Raw genomic sequence first — 23923 nt, forward strand, 5'->3', positions numbered from 1 at the left:
ATACAAAATCATGTAATCTGTGAATAATGAGTTTTACCTCCTCCTTTCCAATTTGGATGCCTTTTATTTCTTCTTCTTGCCTGATCGCTATGGCTAGCACTTCCAGTACTATGTCGAACAGGAGTGGTAAAAGTGTCCTCTTCTTAGTGGAAATGGTTTTAGTTTTTGCCCACTGAGTATGATGTTGGCTGTAGGTTTGTTATATATGGCCTTTATTATGTATTATTCCTCTGTTCCCACTTTGCTTAGGGTTTTTATCAAAAATGGGTATTGGGTTTTGTCGAATGCTTTTTCTGCATCTATTGATATGATCATGTAACTTTGTCTTTCAATTTGTTTATGTGATGTATCACGTTTACCAATTTGTGAATATTGTACCAGGCCCTAAAGGAATTTCTATACATGTGTATCAGCAGTGTGTACATAGCAATATTGTAAGTAATAGTAAAAAAATTTGGGGGAGAATTCCATGTCTTATTTATAGTAAAATGAATAAATAAATTTTAGTTTTTGTATTCAATGCGATATTACATTGATCCTGAACAGCAAAACAATAGAAAAGGCCAGTGCACACTGATCTGTGCAGAGATGTCTGTTCTCCTTATGGCAAGAGAGTGACAGATCAGCAGGGCTGAGAAGAAAATTAAGTATATTCTCAGGAACCAACCAGAGCAATGGCAGGGAGTGTTTGGGCATATGTCAACATGTAGCAGACACTATGCTTGGCTCTCCTAAGATACCTTTATTTCCCACAACCATTTGGCAATGTAGGAACTTATTCTGCAGGTAAGGAAACTGAGGGACAGAAAGGCTAAGTGACCTGCCTGAGGTCACACAGGTAGTGAATGGCAGAAGTGGAATTTAATAAAATCTTATGTTCTCTCCATTGAAGTAGAAACTGTTGGTTGCCTTGCAAAAACACTTCACCATCTCTTCTCTCTTTCAGAACCCTGACTTTGTACTGACATACCCCTCCGCTGTGCTGCCACCCTAGGGATAGCAGAGCAAAGGTTGGAACAAATCCAGGTCCCTAATGACTCTAGAGCAGCACAGTTAGAGTTCTTTTGTATCCTTTTATTTTTTTACCCCTTTATTTTAGTTTGGAGACAACTCTTAGGCTAAGTGGTTGCAGAACTGTTCTTGAATTAAGAAAAATAGGGTTAGAGGGCAAACTTTCCATTTCCTTCCAAACGTACATAGCAAGTATTACAGAACCCATATCAAATGGGTATACCATATGCTGCTGGATCTACCACAGAACTGATTTACACTGACTGCAGAGGGCCACCACGCAGGGGACCCATGAGTGAAGGGGTTACACAAGCAATGTTGTAACCGGGCAAACAATGGGTCCATGCTGCCTGTCACTACTCAGCAGAGACAGGGTTGAATCATATGCTATGAGCATTTACTCCAATACTGCCGGCAGTATGGGGGAGCAGCAGGTCAGCCACAGAAATCTGCTCTGCACCCCCTCATAAGCCAGCTGCTTATATAGTAAAAGTACAAAGGAAAAGTAGGGAAAAGGGCAGTTTATAGATATGCAAGAGAACTAGGGGTCTTCAAAGGGCTTAGTGATATGCAAGGGTTGGGGTTACATGGGGAAATAGCCAAAGGGAGTGCCATACGGGCAATTAACAGGTAAGCAGGCTGGAGGTCTGCAAAGGCTTGAAGGTATGCAAAAAGGCTGGGGATCTTCAAAGGGCTGGGGATTCTGGTTTCTGCAGCAAAGTTGTTGATCTTTCCATGATAATAGGCAGCTCCAAATGGGGAGGAAGAGCTGCATCTCCAGGTCAGATTCAGCCAGGGTAGAATGTGACTTCTTTAATCAATCATGGTTAACAGAGCAAGATTAATATTTCTTACAATACTAGCTGGTTCCCCAAATTCTATTGTTGCCCCCTTTCAATGTGAAAGACGTGTTCCAGGAAGCCTGAGATGTCCCAGAAAGCACAGCAGGCCAGGCCCATGCTTCACCCTGTCCCCCTATTCATTGTCCTGTTAGGTTCACAGGCCCTTATGGACAGAAGCCCAGACAGCTCTGCTGCTCCCACTTCCCACACTCAGCACTTCCTCCTAGTCCAGTGGTTCTCAACCTTCCTAATGCCGCGACCCTTTAATACAGTTCCTCATGTTATGGTGAACCCCAACCATAAAATTATTTTCGTTGCTACTTCATAACTGTAATTTTGCTTCTGTTATGAATCGTAATGTAAATATCTGATATGCAGGATGTATTTTCATTGTTCACAACCTATAGGTTGAGAACCGCTGTAGCAGATAATACCAAAGTGGAAATCCAGGGCTACCACACTGTTACATCGCAAGCTAAAATGAACAGTTCCTGTCCCCAATCTATATAGGAAGTCCTAGGAACTATCATGCCCTCCTCACTGCTTTTAATGTTCTTGTCACCTGCCCCCTGTGCCTTCAATACCCCTATCTCTCTCCATTCAGCAATCCATCTTTCTAGCTCTTCTAGTGCCTTCCTGAAGGCAGGTTAGGGGAAAGGGTGTCTGATTGCCCAGGGCTGTGATTGCTGACACAAAGCTTTCTCTTTTGGGATCCTTCCTTCTCTTTCATTACCTGGGAGTTTTCTATAATCTTCAAAGCTGTGCTCTGACTCTGGCCTTCGGGTGTGCCCTGTGGTGAGCTGTGTCCTTGGCATCACCAAAGGCCTGACACGGTGTGGACCTCAGAGAGCAGCTTGGATGGAATCCCAGAGGCCTGGAGCTGTGGGAAGCCCAGCTTTCACATGGATTGTTTGGCCCCGCTTAGTTTCAATTCCAATGTAGGAACGAACTTGCTCCTTAAAACCCTTTAGATCACATAAGTGGTGTTGACTGATGTTTCTGTGAAAGTCAAAGCTTTAAGCTAATTTTGGAACAAACAGGACTCTAATTCGTTGTACAAAAATGAGATTTGTTACTTGGCCTTCCAGGTCAAGGTCTTTAGTGGGACACCTGGAGCCTCTGAATTTTCTGAAACTGAATTGCCCCCTGCCCTTCTCATTCCAAGGTCCTAGGAGAGAGACCCAATAGCAAAAGCAATATCTGGAGCAATCTGGATGGGAAAAGGGGTGTCTTGAGACATACCTAGCCTTTTTGTCTTTGTTCAGCGGAGGCAATGGAGCCACGACTGCCCACTCAGGCTGTTTTTAATAACTGCCCCAGAAATCTAACTTCTAAAACTACAATTCATTTGCAAATTATTCCAGGCTCATTAAATAGATAAGTAATCAGAATCTGAAATCATTATTTTTCATTAAGGAAATAGTTCAAGAGAGACTGTAGTACCAAGAGAGCTGAAGGCCTGCCCCTGACACCCTGGTGAGGAGTAAGGAGAAATGAAGGCCACTATGTGTATGTGACCAGAAGCCACATTCGGCCCCACATAACGGCAGTTGTCCCCAGTGTTCTTCATTTCCTGCAACTTAGGCCTCTTTCGTACTCAGTCTGAACTGAGGTCAGCTCTGGGCACCTTGTCTGGTCTTGCCACCACCCATAATGCAAACGCACACTGAGTGCCCAACAAGAAGGAGCCCAGAGCACCTCTGTAATGACTAGATGGGGCTCATTTGCAGCCCACAGAGTGTCAGCACCCCATTTCGACTTCCACATGAGAAATAAACTTGCATTTTGTTCAAGCTGATTTTGTTTTGTCTCTGTGCCTAAATGAAAAGTACTAGTATTGTATATTGGGAAATAGCTAAGAGAGTAGAACTTAAAAGTTCTCACTACAAGAAAAAAGAATTGTGAGATCTGAAGATGGCAGCGTAGGTAAACGGTACTCTCTGCCTCCCACAACCACATCAAAATTACAACTAAAATACAGAACAACAATCATTCAGAACCACCTGAAAGCTAGCTAAATGGAAGTCCTACAACAAGAAAAGTCAAGAGGAAAGCACATTGAGATTGGTAGGAGGGGCAGAGGTGTGGAACAGGGTGGTTCAATACCTACTAGTATGTGTGCCATTCTTTTAATCGGGAGGGAGATCTTCCTTGTGGAGGCTGCCCATTAGGAGCAAGGGGTCCCAGCCCCACACCAAACACCCAACCCAGGATCTCAGAGCTGGGAAGAGAAGTTCCCATAACGTCGGGCTGTAAAAACCAGCGGGGAATGTGGCTGAGGGACACAGAGGCCATAGATCCAGGTGTACGATGAATTACTCGGACTCCATCCCTCTGAGCTCCAGCACCAGGAGGCATTGGGGGACCTAGACACATACTCAGAGAAACTAGATTGTCTGGCATTGGGGCAGCCTTCTCCCAAATGGGGGTGCTCGCAGGGGTCATTGTTCCTGTACTGGGACCTCCCCTGTTGCAGGGCTGACTGGCAGCCATATCTGAGTCTCCATTAACTTGACTCACACTGTTTGCTCTTCCCTGGTGATTCCCTGAGACCCCACCCCATCCAATTTGCAGCCCCACCCAAGCTGTTTGTAGAGGCTTTTCCATATGAATGGCATGTCCTGGCTCAGGCTTCAGACTTTCCTAAAATCTCTCATGCAAACAGCAGCTGGTGTCAGCATGCTGTAAACCTAGCAATAAAAGGCCCAAGCCTGCCTTGCTTCACAACCTGGGCACTTACAAGCCCAATACACATAGCAGGCATCTGCAGATCCCTCTGTAGCTCCTGCCTGGTAGCCCCAGGCAGTGGCTGACTTTGCACCTCCCTGGAGACCCTAGAGCCAATGCACCCAGTGAACAGCATCAGACCATAGCAGATTATAGCTCTACACATTCAAAAGTGACACTCTCAAGGGGCAGACTCAGCGAGCACCAAACCCTTTTGAAGCAAGTCCTGCTCCATAGGGGTGTCTCCTGCACAGCAGTTCTTCCACTGTAGTCACACCTGGTCCTCACAGCTAGTTGGCCTGGAGGACAATTCCTCCCAGTGATGCCAATAGCAATCAAGGCTCAACTGCAACAAGACTGTATACACAGTCCACAAAGGGGCACACTTAGAGTGCCCAGCTCAGGTGACCGGGGAGGATGAGCCACTGGGCCCTACAGGACACCTATTATACAAGGCCATTCTACCAACTCCAGGAGACATAGCAGCTCTACTTAATACAGAGAAATAAACACAGGGAAGGAAACAAAATGTAGAGACAAAGAAACATGTCACAAATTAAAGAAATGGAAGAAAGCAAACTGCTGGATACAGAGTTCAAAACCATGATTATAAGGTTGCTCAAGGATCTTAATGAGAGCTTCAAGGGACTTAGTGAGACTTTCAAGGATCTTATTGAGAATGTCAAAGACATGAAAAAGGACCAGTCAAAAGGTAAGCATACACTAACTGAAATAAAGAATAATTTACAGGGACTCATCAGTAGAGTAGACGATGCCAAGAATCAAATCAGCTATTTGGAATATGAGGAAGTAAAAAACACCCAATCAGAAGAGCAAAAGGAAAAACGAATTCAAATACTAGTATATGAAGATAGTGTAAGGAGCCTCTGGGACAACTTCAAGCATACCAACATTTGTATTGTGGGGGTGCCAGAAGAAGAGAGACAGCAAGATATTGAAAACCTATTTGAAGAAATAATGACAGAAAACTTCTCCTACCTAGTGAAAGAAATATAGACTGACAAGTCCAGGAAGCCCAGAGAGTCCCAAATAAGAGGAAGCCAAAGAAGCCCACACAAAACACATCATAATTAAAATGCTGGGGATTAAAGATAAAAAGAGAATTTTAAAAGCAGCAAGAGAAAAGCAGTTAGTTACCTAAAAGGGAGCGCCCATTGGATTGTCAGCTGATTTCTCTTTGCAGGCCAGAAGGGAGTGGCAAAAAATATTCAAAGTGGTGAATAGCAAGAACCTACAACCAAGATTACTCTACCCACCAAAGCTATCATTTAGAATTAAAGGTCAAATAAAGAGCTTCACAGACAAGAAAAAGCTAAAGAAGTTCATCACCACCACACCTGTATTACATGGGATATTGAAGGGTATTCTTTAACAAGAGGAAGAAAAAAAAAAGATTAAAAATATGAACAATAAAATGGCAATAAATACATATCTATCAACAATTAAATCAAAATCAAATTAAATGAACTAGAAATCTAATAAAATAAATTGGTGAATAAAATAGAATCAGAGGCATTGAAACATGGAACAGACTAATGAATCTCAAAGGGAAGGGGGAGTGGAAAGAGATAAACCAAAGATCTTAAATGCGTATATGCATTACTGTAACTGGACAATCAATGGGTCTGTGTTGCTGTCACTACTTGAGCCAATTAAGCAGAGATAGGGTTGAAGCATATATGAGTGTTTATTCTGCCAGCAATATGGGAGAGCAGCAGGTCATCCACTAAAATCTGCTCTGCAGCCCCCCATAAGCCAGCTGTTTATATAGGGTAGGACAAAGATTACATGGGGAAGTAGGGAGTACAGGAATGGGGAAGTAGGCAATTTGGGCTGGGGTGGGATGGGACTCCATTGTTTGGGCAACAAGGTTGTTACTCTTTCCATGATAATAGGCAGTTATTGAATGAGAATGGACCACATTACAAGGTTGTCCTTTCTTTAACCAACACAAGTCAATCATGGTTAACTGAGCATGATTAATATTTCTCATAACCATAGCTACTCTCCAATATTCTATTTCTGCCCCTAACATTACCTGTGGACACAAACAATAGGGTGGTGAAGGCCTGGAGTGGGTGGGAACTGGGTGGAGGGGAACAATGAGGGGGAAAAAGAGAGACACCTGTAATACTCTCAATAATAAAGATTTTTTTAAAAAAGAAAAAAATTGTAATTATGTGAGGTGATGGATATTAACTAAACTTATTGTGGTGATCACTGTGCAACATATATGTATATCAAGCCACCTCAAACTTATACAGTGTTCTATGTCAATTATAACTCAATAAAACCCAGGGGTGGAGTGGGGGTCATGCAAGCCTAGAAAGAAGCAGAAGAAATAGATGCAAAACACTGTCAGCTCAGCAGCTCTCCTGGGAGCCAGAAGGGTAGGCCCCAGGTGCTTTTTCTCCATATCAGTTTGGTGTTGAGCACTTCCCTGCTCCTTTAGGCCTGTCCACTACATGGCCTTCCCACAGTTCAACTTCCTCTGCTCTCTCCAAAGCTTCACCTTGAAAATATATTTAACTGGTTCTACCTGCCCTTCAACCCTATGTGAAATTGCAGGTCCACAATTCAAACCAACTAGTTGCACCCTAGCTGGTTTGGCTCAGTGGATACAGCCTCGGCATGAGGACTGAAGGGTCCCAGGTTCGATTCCAGTCAAGGGCATGTGTTCGGGTTGCAGGCTCAATCTCCAGTAGGGGGCATGCAGGAGGCAGCCAATCAATGATTCTCTCTCATCATTGATGTTTCTATCTCTCTCTCCCTCTCCCTTCCTCTCTGAAATCAATAAAAATATTAAAAAAAAAACAAAAACAACTAGTTGCTGTGGACCCTGACAAAATAGATTCATGTCATGCAGCAGTTCTCAACCTGTGGGTCGTGAACAATGAAAATACATCCTGCATATCAGATATTTACATTACGACTCATAACAGTAGCAAAATTACAGTTATGAAGTAGCAACGAAAATAATTTTATGGTTGGGGTCACCACAACATGAGGAACTGTATTAAAGGGTCGAGGCATTAGGAAGGTTGAGAACCACTGATTTAATGTGAACCTTGACAAGAAATTCATCTGCTGAGATGGACTCACTATGCTCAACCGAGAACCTAAATTTTATAAATAATAAAAGCCCAGCAGCCATTTACGGACAGGGGCTTCTCAGGTACTCCGTATAGAAGAACTCAGACTGAACTCTTTTTAAAAATAGATTGATTGGTTGATTGATTATTTGATTGATTTTGAGAGAGAAAGATAAATTTGTTTTATTTATTTATGCATTTATTGGTTGAATCTTTTATGTGCCCTGACCAGAACCCAAAACCTTGGCATATCTGTAGGAGGCTCTAAGCAACTGGCCAGGACCTCAGACTGAACTCGTGGCTTCTTTCACTGTACCCTGCTCATTTAGCTATCTGAGTCAACTATTACAAGGGAGTCAGTTCCTAGTTTGGTTTTTCCACCAATGGACAAAGATCTACCCCATCCAATTAGAACTGCTTCATAACAACCAATCAGGATGTGTAATGCCAACCAATCAGGACCTTGAGTTTAGACCAGCCGTGAATAAAACTAAAAAAAAAAAAAAAAAAAGGCCGTACCCTTTTATGTAATGATGTTTACTTTGAATTTATATTAGTACACACAAACACTCCATCCATGCTTTTGTTCCGGCCCTCCGGTCCAGTTTAAGAACCCATTGTGGCCCTCGAGTCAGAAAGTTTGCCCACCCCTGGTTTAGACCAATAAAAAGTATACAAATTTGGATACCTCATTTACATGAAATGGACCTAATTGGGAACATGATAGAAACTTTTGCTATAAAAGGCAACTTCCCCTTTGCCTGGTGGGACACAGTTTAGGTTGCAACCTGAATCTGTATCTCCTGGGATGCAGTTACTTTAGCTCAAATAAATCCTTTTTTAAAAAATGTTTTTATTGATTTTTAGAGATGGGGAGAGAGAAACATTGATCTGCTGCCTCCTGCATGGCCCCCACCGGGTGTCAAGCCCCCAATCTGGGCATGTGCTCTGACTGGAATTGAACCATTGAACTGGCCACCTCCTGGTGCATGGGTCGATGCTCAACCACTGAGCCACACCAGGTGGGCTCAAATAAAATGTTTTTTATTCTTTGTTACAAAATTACAAATTAATTTTGGTTTACATTACAGACTCTTCACTCTTGATTTATATTCTCAGTAGAAAGAAATGGTCTCTGGCCAGTCGGTTTATTCACTGCTTTTGAGTCAGGTTCTAGTTCAGTCACTTCTGGGGTGGTAGGGAAACCTGCCCAGTTTGGGCCAAGAGAGGAAGCAGTTTCTCTGGGAATTGATTGACATTTCTCTAAGGAGAGAGAAGGAACAGGCGATTCTAGGGAAGACAGCTTCATGGCACCACAGAGATCTCATTGGCTCCTTGGCTTCTTTTTTCTCCACGATAGCCCAAATCTCTTCCTGTGTGAACATCTCCATTAAAAAGAATGTTAAGGGAAACTAAGATGGCGGCATAGATAAACACTGGAAAATTGCCGCCTCCCACAACAATTGAAAAATACCGCAAAGGACAGAGCAGACATCATCCAGAACAACAGGAAGCCTGGCTGAGTGTAAATTCTACAACTAGAAGGAAAGAAAAGCACGCTGAGAGCCAGAGGAGCTGCGGAGGTGAAGTGCAGAGGTACGGCGGCTCGTGCACCGCGCAGAAAGGGGGTGGCACCTGAGGACGCGGCTGTCTTTTTGAATCACAAGCTCCCGACTGCTCTGAACTCCGGTTCCAGCAAGTCTCTGGGGACCCAGGACTCATACGGGGAGAAGCTGGTCTGTCGGGCAGCAGGCGAACTTGAGGGCGGCTTTCCCTCAGAGGTGCTTGCAGCCGTTACCGGGACACTGAGACACGCGACTCTAGGTGGAGAATCAGCCATAGCCGCTTTCTCCACACTTTGATTCCCTGAGACCCCGCCCCACCCAGGCTGCGGCAGAGGCTTTTGCATGTGAATGTATCTAACTGCAGCTGAGCCAGGCAGACCCAGAACTTCCAAGAGAAGGCCCAAGGCCCCGCAGCGGCTTGCATTGCTTCACAGCTGAGCCTCTTCGTGGCTCCTGCTGTGTGGCCTCAGGCAGAGGCTGAATTAGCACCTCCTTAGATCCAGGAGCCACTGTACCCAGTGGTCAGAGGGGGACCATCCAGATTGCAACTCCTCAGATCCATAAGGGACACACTCAGGGAGCAGACTCAGTGAGCACCAAAGCCCCACTGAAGCAAGTCTTGCCCCAGAAGGGTGTCTTCAGCACAAAAGTTCTCCCACTTCAGACACAGCTGATTCTCACAGCCAATTGGCCTGGAGGTCAATTCCTCCCAGTGATCCTACAACAACCAAAGCACCAAGAGTGCACCAAGAGTGTCCACCCCAGGTAACTGGGGAGGCTGAGCCACTGGGCCCTACAGGACACCTGTCGTGCAGGGCCACTCTATCAACACAGGGAAGCAGCCAAAATGCAGAGACAAAGAAACAGGTCACAAATGACAGAAATGGAGGAAAGCAAACGACTGGATATAGAGTTCAAGGCCACGTTTATAAGGTTTTTCAAGAATTTTATGGAAACCGCAGATAAATTTAATGAATCCCTCAAGGAGTATAGTGAGACCATGGAGGACATGAAAAAGGACCAACTAGAAATTAAGCATACACTGACTGAAATAAAGAATAATTTACAGAGATCCAACAGCAGACAAGAGGATCCCAAGAATCAAGTCAAAGATTTGAAATGCAAAGAAACAAAAAATACCCAAACGAAAAAAAAAAAGAAAAGAGATTCCAAAAATATAAAGATAGTGTAAGGAACCTCTGGGACAACTTCAAGCGTACCAACATCAGAATTATAGGGGTACCAGAAGGAGAGAGAGGGCAAGATATTGAAAACCTATTTGAAGAAATAATGACAGAAAACTTCCCCTACCTGGTGAAAGAAATGGACTTACAAGTCCAGGAAGCGCAGAGAACCCTAAACAAAAGGAATCCAAAGAGGACCACACCAAGACACATCATAATTAAAATGCCAAGAGCAAAAGATAAAGAGAGAATCTTAAAAGTAGCAAGAGAAAGACAGTCAGTTACCTACAAGGGAGTACCCATACGACTGTCAGCTGATTTCTCAACAGAAACCATGCAGGCCAGAAGAGAGTGGCAAGAAATATTCAAAGTGATGAATAGCAAGAACCTGCAACCAAGATTACTTTATCCAGCAAAGCTATCATTCAGAATAGAAGGTCAGATAAAGAGCTTCACGGATAAGAAAAAGCTAAAGGAGTTCATCACCACCAAACCAGCATTATATGAAATGCTGAAAGGTATTCTTTAAGAAGAGGAAGAAGAAAAAGGAACTCTTACCATTTGCCACAGCATGGATGGAACTGGAGAGTGGATAAATACCACAGGATCTCACTCATTTGTGGAATATAATGAACAACATAAACTGATGAACAAGGACTGATCCAGAGATGGAGAGGCATTGATTGGACTGTCAGGCCTTGGAGGGAAGGTAGGGGAGGGTGGGGGCAAGGGGGAAAGATCAACCAAAGGACTTATATGCAAGCATATAGGCCTAACCAATGGACACGGACAACAGGGAGGGGGGGGGAGGGCATGAAGGGGGGGGGGGTAGAGGGTAAGGTGGGGACAAGGACACATATGTAATATCTTAATCAATAAAAAATATATTTAAAAAAAAGAATGTTAAGGTCAGGTGGGCTGTGGTCAGGTTGGTGAGACAGGAGAGGGTGGATGATAGGGTGGGATGGGTAAGTGCTGATACAGTGGTGCTGGGGGGTGGGAAGGGGATGAAGCCTAATGCTCAAGATCAAAGTTAGGGAAATAAAGTTTCACTGCCAAGTCCAAAGGTCAGACATAGAGTGGAAAATCCAACACAGAGCCAAGTCATGAGCCAGCAGGACTGGAAAAATGGAAACAGGCCAGGGAACAAGAAGAGGCCTGGCATGGTGGCTGCTGTAACTGAGCTGACACTTAGCCTAGCGTCACTGTGTCCCAACCTAGGCTCACACACAAGGGTTACAACAAAGACAACAGGGTCTGCAGGGGTTAAGCCATATCACAAGGGAGAAGAGGAGAAACCAGGGTTTCTTAACTGAGGTTCATAACCTCCCTGTGTTGTACACAAGATGTGTGGCTTTGTACATTTTTCTGTGATTGTTCAAGGGAACAGCACCCCCAAAAGGATTATTTTTGGTTTTAACCTGGTCATTCAGCCAGGATGATTGCTGCAAGCTCTCCTCAGTGTTGGCATAGGCCCCTAGTGGCTGAAGGTCTCAGCCACCTTCCAAAGGGGCAGAATGCCCCTGCCAGATGGTCCCCAGGAGCTCCCTGCAGCGCTGCTGTCAGCTGCTGTCATTGAGCAGAGTCCTCAGGGAGCCCTGAGCCCAGGGTGTGAAAGACAAGACGAGGAACTTAGTAAACTGTGGAGGATGTGTTGTAGGTGGCAGGAACAACCACATCAGGTGTGGGACCGTTGGGGTCAGACAAAAGCTGGGTTCAGCAACCTCTGTACTTGGGTTCTGACTGGAAGAGAATTCAGAGCCAAGACCCAAACTGTAAGAGAACATTTGGTAAATCACAGCGGTAGGAGAATTAATTTCTAGAAGAAACGGAACGAGTTATAAAGGCAAAGGAAGGGCCCTTGGAACTTTGGAAGTGAAGGGTAACAGCCTGGGGCAGGGGGAGGTAGGGAGAGGAGGGAAAAGGGAAAGGGAAAGGCACCAGGCGTGCTCCCAGGAGGAAGAGCGCACTGGGTCTTCCATCCTAAAGGGTTTTAAGGGTGGAGATTTTAGGGGAGGTCCAGGGGAAGATCTTAATGGAATATTCAGCAACTGTCCAGGTGAGTCATTTCAGGGCTGCGGTCTCCTCTGATTCACTGGCCGACACTAGTGTAGGGGATCATTACTCTATGCAGCTGGTTCAGACTGGCTGGTTTTGTTGCTTATCTGGGTACAACTGAGGCCTAGATGTTGTCTCTAGGGAGGGAAGACTCAGGGGTCCAAACCCCATGACCAGTCATCTGCTAGGGGAGGAAAGGTCACCCCGGGGTGAGGTCCCACCCTACAGCTGTCCTTTGCTCGGCACCTGGGGCTGTCCACCCTGTGACCTTCTGTGCCTGGCCCACCGTCCTGGCTCTGTTCATGTCTAACTGCCTATCACATATGCACACAAGCGCAGAGGGAACGGACTAAAAGCGGGGTGTGATTTGTGCCCCTCGGAAATACAGGCACAGTTCAAATGGGGACGCTGACTGGCTCAGATGGAAGTCTGCCCACTTTTTATAATCCCTCCTTCTCGTTTTACTGGGAAAACAAAGGTATCCTCACCCCTCTGCTTTTGGAAATGGTTGGAGTTCCGGGAAGGCGTGCAGCGCCCCGACCAGCACGCCGCCTTTGTCCAATGTCCTTCAGGGCCGGCAAGTGCCGGGATCTGATCGGAGGAGAAGGGCTCCTCGCCCCTGCGGCCCCCGCACCCCGCCCCTCAGGGGCCAGCGGCGCGCGGCGTGACGTGTCGCTCGCGTGGACCTGGGCGCGCCGAGCCCGGAAGAGGCGCGGCCGGGGAAGGCACAGGCGGCTACGCGGGGACGGCCGGTCCCCATGGCGCTGTGGCGCGGCTCTGCATACGCGGGGTTCCTGGCGTTGGCAGTGGGCTGCGTCTTCCTGTTGGAGCCGCAGCTGCCCCACTCGGCGCTGCGCTCCCTGTGGAGCTCGCTGCAGCCTGGGCCCACGTCCCCCGGGCCCGGCTCCCCGGAGGGCCGGTTGGCGGCCGCCTGGGACGCGCTCATCGTGCGGCCGGCCCGGCGCTGGCGCCGCGTGGCCGTGGGGTGAGTGCCTGCGGGGCGTGCATCGCGGCCTCTCCGGGAGGTGCGGGCGTTCGCCTCCGAGGGCCACCTGGGCGGAGGTCGGGCGGCTCGGGAGCTGGGAAGTTGGAGCCCGCGCGAAACAGGGGTTCCCGGAGGCCCGCGGGAGGCCGCTGGGCTGGTCCTCGCTGCCTTCCGGGCGAGAAGCGTCGGACGTGTCCAGCCAGCCCCTCGGCCATTGCTGCAGGACTCGCCAGCCTGCCTTTTTCTCGTGGCTGACCTGCGCCTCTCCCGTGTGTGCGTAGTTCCGTCTTCATAGCCTCTTGGAAATCCCGCTCGGCCGGACCCCTTTCTGCCCGAGCCTCCTTCATTCCCCTTCCAGCTCTTCCTGCTCCTCTAGCGACTGCTCTTTCGCAGTCCACACGCTCGTCCTGCGCACTGTGACAGCACTCTTCTTCCTCTTGCTTCTGAACTTCTTGAAGGAAGCAGTGCAGTCATACTTGTAACTAACGACTTTGTTTCTTCATCCCTTGCTTCCCCTTCCTTCACGCTGCAGTGTGGAGACCAGCACTCCACAGAAACTCCTCTGAAAGCTCGCTGGTGACTTGTTGATGTTCACATTCAGCTGCCATTTTTCAGTCTCCACTATGGACTCTCTCCGCAGCCTCCCATGCCCTTCTCTGAATCTCATTTCTTACCAACCTAGTGATATTGCATATTTAGGATTCTCCCAAAGCACAGTGCCTCCGTTCTTTGTATTCCTCTCCGGGAATGTAATTATTTCCTTTACATAAATTTAAGTTCCTGTCTCAGTTCAACTTCAGTTATCTTGATATCACCTCAAAAGCACCATAGAAAAACAGCCTTATACTATTAGTTTCTGTGACTGTTGGGGCCAGGAAGGCTAAGGTAGAGAGCAAAGTTATCCTGACAAATAATCCATGTAACCTAGCATGGTGCCTACTTTAAAGAACATTCAAACGTTAGCTAGTATTTTTTATATCACACATCCATTGTTTATTTAGATGTATCAACTTTTATGTCTTCAAAGTTGGGCCCTTTACCCACTTCCTTTTCAGCTTCATTGGCCTCTCTGGCTTTATGCACATTTATTCATCAACTACATGTGTATCAGGTCCACACTAGGTTCTGAGGATACAGAGATGGATGAGGCAAGGTCCTTATCTCATTTGTTGGAAATACATATTCATTATTCTATTAGCTTGGGCTACTGTAACAGAATACCACAAACGGGTGCTTTAAAAACAGAAACGTATTTTCTCACAGGTCTAGAGGCTGATGGGCCAAGGTCAGGGTGCTTGCAAAGTTGCTCCACCTGTTGTGCAGATGGCCACCTTTCTGCTGTGCACTGGCATGGCCTTTCCTCTGTGCATGGGCTTTCCTGATGTCTCCTCCTCTTATGGACACTAGGCCTATTGGATTATGGCCTCATTTAACCTTAATTGCTTCTTTAAATAGTATCTGTCTGCAAATACAGTCACATTTGTGGTTAGGGCTTCAACATATGAATTGGGGGCCGGGGAGGGGGTGGGAGCGCGGAGGCGTGACAATGCTGTCCATAACAATTATGAGAAGTGCGCTGCTGAACTAGTAGTAAAAACAAGGTAGCTTGTGTCCCAAAGGATTACTCATTCTTCCTAGGATGAGGTTTCAAGAAGAAAAGCTCCATCTGAGAAGGGATGTTCCATTTGCTATTGGTATGTCACAAATCACCCCAAAACTTAGTAGCTTAAAACATGGTCATGTCATTTTATTTTATTATCTCTTAGGATTCTGAGATTTAACTGGGCTCAGCCAGGCGGTTCTCACTTGGGGTTGTGCAGTTTCGGTCGTATGATGGCTGGGATAGGGATCATCTTAAAGGTTGATTATGGTTGTCAGCTGCAACTGGTTTTAAGGGGAGGGGACATAGAACAAATGTTGATGGGAAGAGTGTCAGCGTCACTTTGTAAAAAAGAACATGTGGAATGGAACACCGTTGTTTTTTTCTTAGTTAAAGCATTGTTTATAGAAGCAAAAATTCAATATCTGTTGGTTGGAAACAGAAAAATACATAAACAAAGCCATACAATGAAATATTATGTAGCAGTTAAAATAAATTTAAAAAGAGCTTCATTTATCAATATCTTGTGAAAAAAGTAAACTACAGGCTATGCATCATGACATACCTTGTGGCCATCGTACTGACTTGCATGGGATAGCCCTGGAGAAGAAGTGGGATTTCTCCACATGAAAGTGGAGGAATAAATTCACCTCGGCAGAGAGAACCAAATGTGAAGAAGTGCATAGTTTGGGAACAGCAAGTTGAAAGGTATTCTTTAAGAAGAGGAAGAAGAAAACAAAAAATGATAAAAAAAAAAAAAATATTAGGGCAAGGACCTTATGGTAAAGAAATGTCAAGAAATGATGCCAAGCCCTAACTGGTTTGGCTCAGTGGATAGAGCATCGGCCTGCGGACTCAAGGGTCCCAGGTTCGATTCCGGTCAAGGGCATGTACCTTGGTTGTGGGCACGTCCCCAGTGGGGAGTGTGCAGGAGGCAGCTGATCGATGTTTCTCTCTCATTGATGTTTCTAGTTCTCTATCCCTCTCCCTTCCTCTCTGTAAAAAACCAATAAAATATATTTTTAAAAAAAGAAAAGAAATGATGCCAAGAAGGGCCTTTTTGTATTTATTTATTTTTAAAATCTTTATTGTTGAGAGTATTACAGATGTCCCCCATTTTCCCCCACATTGCCCTCCTCCACCTGGTTCCCACCCCACCCCAGGCCTTCACCACCCTGTTGTCTGTGTCCATATGTTATGCACATAAAATCTTTGGTTAATCTCTTCCTCTCCACCTCTATTCCCCCTAGATTCCTCATTCTCTTATATGTTTCCATGCCTCTGGTTCTATTTTATTCATCAATTTATTTTGTTATTTAAATTCCTTGTTCATTTATTTTGATTTTTAGATTCAATTGTTGATAGATATATATTTATTGCCATTTTATTGTTCATATTTTTTATCTTTTTTTTGTTCTTCCTCTTCTTAAAGAATACCCTTCAACATTTCATGTAATACTGGTTTGGTGGTGATGAACTCCTTTAGCTTTTTCTTGTTTGTGAAGCTCTTTACCTGACCTTCAATTCTAAATGATAGCTTTGCTGGGTAGAGTAATCTTATTTGTAGGTCCTTGCTATTCATCACTTTGACTATTTCTTGCCACTCCCTCTGGCCTGCAAAGTTTCTGTTGAGAAATCAATTGACAGTTGTATGGGTGCTCTCTTGCAGGTAACTAAATGCTTTTCTCTTGCTGCTTTTAAGATTCTCTCTTTGTCTTTAACAATTGACATTTTAATTCTGATGTGTCTTGGTATGGGCCTCTTTGGGTTCCTCTTATTTGGGACTCTCTGGACTTATAAGTCTGCTAGAGGTCCGGTGCACGAAAATTTGTGCACGGAGGTAGGGGGGCCTCAGCCCAGCCTGCCCCCTCTCACAGTCCAGGAGCCCTCAGGTGATATCCTACTGACTGCTTAGGCCTGCTCTCCATGAGGAGCGGGCCTAAGCCGTAGTCTAGCCTCCCTCTGTGGCAGGCGACCAGGCTGATCAGGGGAAGGCACTCACCCCATCACCTCATTGCTGCTGCCATTGCTGGCCATGGCGGTAGTGAGGCCTGAGCCCCAAGCCTCACAGCCACTGGGGCTCACGGCTGCTGTGAGCCCATTGCTGCTGTGAGCCCATGGCTACCATGAGCCCCAGGCCTCACAGCTGCCAGGGCTCATGCCTGCCTAAGGCCAAGACTGCCTGAGCCGTGGGTCCTTGCAGCCACTGTGGCTTTGTCTGGATGGGTGTCCGGAAGATGTCTGCCCTAATTAGCATATTACCCTTTTATTAGTATAGATTTCTTTCACCAGGTAGGAGAAGTTTTCTGTCATTAATTCTTCAAATAGATCTTCAATATCTTGCTTTCTGTCTTCTCCTTCTGGCACCCCCACAATGCAAATGTTGGTATGCTTGAAGTTGTCCCAGAGGCTCCTTACATTATCTTCATATTTTTGAATTCTTCTTTCTTTTTACTCTGCTGATTGGGTGTTTTTTGATTCCTTATATTCTAACTCGTTGATTTTATCCTCAGCATCCTCTATTCTACTGTTGAATCCCTGTAAATTATTCTTAATTTCAGTTAGTGTATGTTTACTTTCCAACTGGTCCTTTTTCATGTTTTTGAAATTTTCACTAAGATCCTTGAAAATCTCACTAAGTCCCTTGAAGCTCTCAGTAAGATCCTTGAGCAACCTTATAACCATTGTTTTGAACTCTACCTAGTAGTTTTCTTGCTTCTATTTCATTTAGTTCTTTATTTGTGACATGTTTCTTTGTCTCCACATTTTGGCTGCTTCCCTGTGTTTGTTTCTGTGTATTAGGTAGAGCTGCTGTGTCTCCTGGAATTGGTAGAGTGGCCTGATATAGTAGGTATCCTATAGGACCCAGTGGCTCAGCCACCCCAGTCACCTGAGCAGGCACTCTAGGTACATCCCTGTGTGGTCTCTGTGCATCATCTTGTAGTTGAGCTTTGATTGTTGTTGGCATAACTGTGAGGAATTGACCTTTAGGCCAATTGGCTGTGAGGACCAGCTGCAACTGTAGTGGAAAAGCTGCTGTGCAAGAGACACCCCTATGGAGCAGGACTTGCTTCAGTGGATTTTTAGTGCTCACTTAGTCTGCCCCTTGAATGTGTCACTTGTGGATGTGTAGAGTTGTAATCTGGTATGGTCTGAAGCTGACCACCAGGTGCATTGGCTCTAGGGCCTGCCAGGAGAAACAAAGTCAGCCACTGCTCGGGGCCACCCATCAGGAGCTAAAGAGCCATCTGCAGATGGCTGATACTTGTATTGGGTTTGGAGGTACTCAGAGGAGGCCAAGCTGTGAAGCAAAGCAGGCTAATGCCTGGTCTTGGGCCTCTTATTGATAGGTATGGGGCATGCTGATATCAGCTGCTGCTTGTTTAAGAGAGTTTAGGTAAGTCTGAAACCTGAGCCAGGACAGGCCATTCTTATGGAAAAGCCACTGTAAATAACTTGGGTGAGGCTGCAAATTGGATTGGTGTGGTCTCAGGGAGTCACCAGGGCAGAGCAAACAGTGTGAGCCACGCTGTTGGAAACTCAGATATGGCTGCCAGTCAGCTCTGCAATGGGGGAAGTCTAAGCACAGGAACCTAACCTGTGAGCACTCCTGTCTGGAAGAAAACTGCCCCCGAATTCTTGCCTTGATGCCACATAATCCAGTTCTTCCCCAAATGTCCCAGGTTCCTTTCTAGAATGTGTCCCACCTCCCTGCACTGGAGCCCAGAAGGATGAGTCTGAGTAAGTCCATGTGCCAGCCCTTTAGGAGGAACTGCTGGGACTTCCACAGCCTCACTCAGCCACAATCCCTGCTGGTTTTTAGAACCCGAAGTTACGGGACTTCTCTTCCAAGCTCTGGAACCCTGGGGTAGGGATCTGGTTTGGGGCTGGAGCCCCTTGTTCCTCATGGGCAACCTCTGCAGCCAGGTTATCCCTCCTGATTAAAAAGACGCTGTATGTGGGCGTCAGACCAGCCCGTTCCTTGCCTCCACCCCTCCCACCAGTCTCAATGTACTTTCTTCTTTACTTCTCTAGTTGTAGGACTTCCATTCAGCCAGATTTCAGGTGGTTTTGAATGATGGTTGTTCTGTATTTTAGTTTTAATTTTGATGTGATTGTAGGAGGCAGTGAGTACCAGTATTCACCTATTCCACCATCTTAGTTCTCACCAAGAAGGGCCTTTAATATCAAGGTAGGTGATGGGTTTTTTATAATCAGGTAAATGATGCAAAATTCTTTGCTGAGAATAACAGGTGGGAATGTGAAAGATGGGTTTTGAGCAGTGGTTCTAACCTGTTTGACTGTTTCCCATCATTTTTGTGGGTGACAGGCCTCTATTGGTAATATTTCTCATTACTCCAAGAGATTTTTATCCTGAAGATGGGGTTGTGCAGGAGAAGGTGCAGTACTTGTACCAGAATCCTGTTTGAGGTGTGTGTGATAGTTTGACTTACTAGGAGAATACACACACACACACACACACACACACACACACACACACAGTTTAATGTGATTCATAAGGAGGAACGTACTGAGACACTGACGCTAGTGAAGAGGCCAATGTAAGGTCTGCGTGAAGGGAGAAAATAGCCTTTTCTTGCTTTCCAATGGTGCCAAACACATGAGATTTGATAGGTTGAAAGTGCTAAAGAAAGACTATCAAAAATGACAGATTTTTAGTATTTAGGATCTTACAGCAATCTTCTATAGGTAGATACAGATATTGTCATCCAGTTTTCACAGATGAGTAGACTGAAGCTTCGAAACATTGATTTGCCCAAGACCACAATTAGCAAATGCCAGAGGCCCAACTCAAACCCATTTCTGGCCCCTCCATTTCATGCCACAGTGTTGCTACTAAGAGATTAAGAAAAAGGAACCAGAGAGAACCAAGATGGCGGCATAGGTTAACGCCAGAGTTTGCTGCTTTGAACAACTACTTCAAAAGTGAAACTAAAAGACGGAGGGACATCACCCAGAACCACTGGAACGCTGGCTGAGTGGAAGTCCTACAACTAGGAGGAAAGAGAAACGCATACGGACACTCAGAGGAGGCGCAGTGCTGAAGTCAAATTCTGAGGTGCGGAGTGCGCGGAGCGGGCTGGCGGCGGAGGGCGCGGTTGGCGTTTTCAATCGGGAGGGAGTCGCAGACTCTGAGCTCCAGATCCGGGCGAGTCTTTAGGGACCCAGACTCAAACGGGAGAAGCGGGTCTGCCTGGCTTCGGTCAGAGCGAGTGCAGCTTTCTCTCCGAGCTTTGCAGCCATTGCTGGGACTCAGAGAGGCAGAGCCACTGGGGACAGGACTGAGAGCCGCCATAACTGCTCTCTCTGGCCCACCCTGTTGATCCTGTGTGACCCGCCCCGCCCAAGCCCTGCACAGAGGCATTTGCCGGATAGCCTCAGGCAAACGCCAGATTAGCACCTCCCTAGAGGACAGTTCTCTCACTGCTGACACAGCTGATTCTCATAGCCACTTGGCCTGGAGGTCAAACCCTCCCTGGAATTAGCTACAACAATCAAAATTTAACTATAAGACCACGAACAAAGACCACTAGGGGGTGCATCAAGGAAGCATAACAAAATGCGGAGACAAAGAAACAGGACAAAATTGTCAATGGAAGATATAGAGTTCAGAACCACACTTTTAAGGTCTCTCAAGAACTGTTTAGAAGCCGCCGATAAACTTAATGAGATCTACAAGAAAACTAATGAGACCCTCGATCTTATATTGGGGAACCAACTAGAAATTAAGCATACACTGACTGAAATAAAGAATATTATACAGACTCCCGACAGTAGAACAGAGGAGCGCAAGAATCAAGTCAATGATTTGAAATGCGAGGAAGCAAAAAACACCCAACTGGAAAAGCAAAATGAAAAAAGAATCCAAAAATGCGAGGATAGTGTAAGGAGCCTCTGGGACAGCTTCAAGCGTACCAACATCAGAATTATAGGGGTGCCAGAAGATGAGAGAGAGCAAAATATTGAAAACCTATTTGAAGAAATAATGACAGAAAACTTCCCTCACCTGGTGAAAGAAATGGACTTACAGGTCCAAGAAGCGCGGAGAACCCCAAACAAAAGGAATCCAAAGAGGACCACACCAAGACACATCATAATTAAAATGCCAAGAGCAAAAGATAAAGAGAGAATCTTAAAAACAGCAAGAGAAAGAAACTCAGTTACCTACAAGGGAATACCCATACGACTGTCAGCTGATTTCTCAACAGAAACTTTGCAGGCCAGAAGGGAGTGGCAAGAAATATTCAAAGTGATGAATACCAAGAACCTACAACCAAGATTACTTTATCCAGCAAAGCTATCATTCAGAATGGAAGGTCAGATAAAGAGCTTCACAGATAAGGAAAAGCTAAAGGAGTTCATCACCACCAAACCAGGATTATATGAAATGCTGAAAGGTATCCTTTAAGAAGAGGAAGAAGAAGAAAAAGGTAAAGATACAAATTATGAACAACAAATATGCATCTATCAACAAGTGAATCTAAGAATCAAGTGAATAAATAATCCGATGAACAGAATGAACTGTTGATTATAATAGAATCAGGGACATAGAAAGGGAATGGACTGACTATTCTTGGGGGGGAAAGGGGTGTGGGAGATGCGGGAAGAGACTGGACAAAAATCGTGCACCTATGGATGAGGACAGTGGGTGGGGAGTGAGGGCGGAGGGTGGGGCGGGAACTGGGAGGAGGGGAGTTGGGGGGGGGGAAAGAGGAACAAATGTAATAATCTGAACAATAAAGATTTAATTAAAAAAACAAAAAAAAAAAACAAAAAAAAAAAAAGAAAAAGGAACCAGTTCTTGGTGCAAAGTAACCAGTTTGATTTCAAAGGAGGGGAAATTTACATGGTGTGGAATTGCAGGTAAAAAGAGCCACAGCTGCTGACTACAAGAGGCTGGAGGTAGGAGCATATTGAGGAGTAGGGTTGGTTGCAGATTTTGGAGATGCCAGAACTTAGGTTGAAGCCAGAGTGTGGATAGCATCACCCAAGAAGAGAACAAGAAAGGAAGGTAAATGGCAAGGATGGCATTTGAGGAGGCACTGTCATGTCAGGGGTTGGTGGATCAGAACCAGAGAAATAAAAGATAAAGGAGTTTTAAGAAAATGGTCAGTGCCAAGTCCACCACCACATTTTTCTAGAATGTGTCCCACCTCCCCACTTCAAATCGGACCCTGGTACCTAAGACTCATTGGGTAAACGATGAACCCCTCATTCTTGGGAATAATCCCTTTATGTTCCCCCATACCTAGCTTCACCCTCACCTTTGAAACCTATCTTGCTCTTCTCCCCTATTCAAACACTCCATTCTGACTAGATCAGCATTCTTATGGTGTCCAAACACAAAGTTAATGCCTTCTTCACATCTTTGCCTATGGGTGCTTCCTGCCTGGACTCCAGTGTCAGATAAATCTGGGTTTGAAACTGGCTCCTCCATTCTTTGCCTTTGGAATGTTACAGGACTCCTCTTTCTCAGTGGAAAGTAGTGATGACTACCCTCCTGTCTTAGGACGTTTTGCAAATTGGTGTTATCTACCTGAAAATGCCTGCCTTCTTTCTCCAGAGCACCATCCAAGGGTCAGCTCTGGGACGATTGCCTCTTCCCTTTTGGATTTCTACAGTTCTGAACTTTGTAGTGATTATGATTAGCTCTTATAACATCTCAGGTGTGGTGTTACAGCTAAAAAGAACCCTAGGAAACATTTTACAGATGATGAAACAGAAGGGAAATGACAGTGTCATCAGTGGTCAAGGGGGTCTCTGGCCAGAGATAGTACTCTGCTTCCCCAGTTCTTGTCTTGCTTGTAGGAATGAATTCAAACAAGAGACAACAAATGGCAGCAAAAGCACACAGGATTTATTTATAGGGAAAAAAATACACTCAGATAGGACCTGAGTGCGCAACTCAGCCGGCTGAATCCAAAGCAAGTGCCCTGCTTGGTTGGGTTTGGGATATTTATATCCCTAGACTGGAGTACCCCTCAGTAAGTCTCCCCCTCCTTTGTTTCTCAACACACACACACACACACACACACACACACACACACACACACACACACACACAAAACTGTATCTTTAAGCTACAAGGCCCCTTCATCTAGGTGTTATGCCACTGGTTAGACCACATCCTGGAGGGCTCTGAATCTTTCCTGCTCACATAGGGGCCTGCCATCTCCATTGTCTCTTTTCAGTTTGTCATGTCTCACACGTACTTCCTCCAAGTCCCAGCTGCCTCTCCCAACCTCTCCCAGCTTATATCTTTCTAGCTGCCTACTGTAACAATAAGAACCATTGCTGTGCCTTTAAGGAACTTACAGTCTAGAATGGAGAACTCTGTCCTCTTCCCTGCCCCCAACCCATCTCTAATAATAGGCAAGGAAGCCCAGGCTTCCAGCTCCCTCTGCTTGCCCCTTCAGCCTCTTGTTTGGGCATTCAGCATCTGTTGTCTTGCTTTTATTTTCCAGTTATTTCTTCTGTGTCTATGTTTTCTCCAAACGCATTGCAATCTTTTATATATTTTTTACTAAAGTGTGAAATTCTGCCTGTCACGTAAGCACAATTTTGTCTTCTGATTCTTTTGTCCCTTCCCTCCCTCCCTCTATTTCCTGATAATGAAGCACCTTCACCTGTACAGTGTGCTTGCTTACATTTTGGCATGCTGTTGCATGAGGTAAGTGCAGGGAAAGATTCCTGCTCTGGTTAAACTTTAATGACATATGTCTAGAAAGCACATGTAAAAATACTGAGTTTGGCACATAGTAGATGCCAGTGATCTTTTTATTTTTATAAGTGACCAAATACAAAGTTTTCCTCTAT

General features: G+C 45.5%; 1 protein-coding gene across 2 annotated transcripts in view; it reads left to right on the forward strand.

Annotated features, from left to right (window-relative positions):
* The first annotated feature begins 13213 nt into the window (after window positions 1–13213).
* The window catches only part of ADPGK (ADP dependent glucokinase), a 42346-nt gene continuing 31636 nt past the window's right edge, over window positions 13214–23923 (forward strand). For both annotated transcript variants that reach the window (XM_081085105.1, XM_081085106.1), the window contains exon 1: window positions 13214–13485. In XM_081085105.1, the coding sequence (XP_080941231.1) occupies window positions 13259–13485 (227 nt within the window). In that variant the 5' untranslated portion in view covers window positions 13214–13258. The remainder of the gene's footprint in view (window positions 13486–23923) is intronic.

Source organism: Myotis nattereri (assembly GCF_964212035.1).
Source record: "Myotis nattereri genome assembly, chromosome: 1".
Taxonomy (NCBI): domain Eukaryota; kingdom Metazoa; phylum Chordata; class Mammalia; order Chiroptera; family Vespertilionidae; genus Myotis; species Myotis nattereri.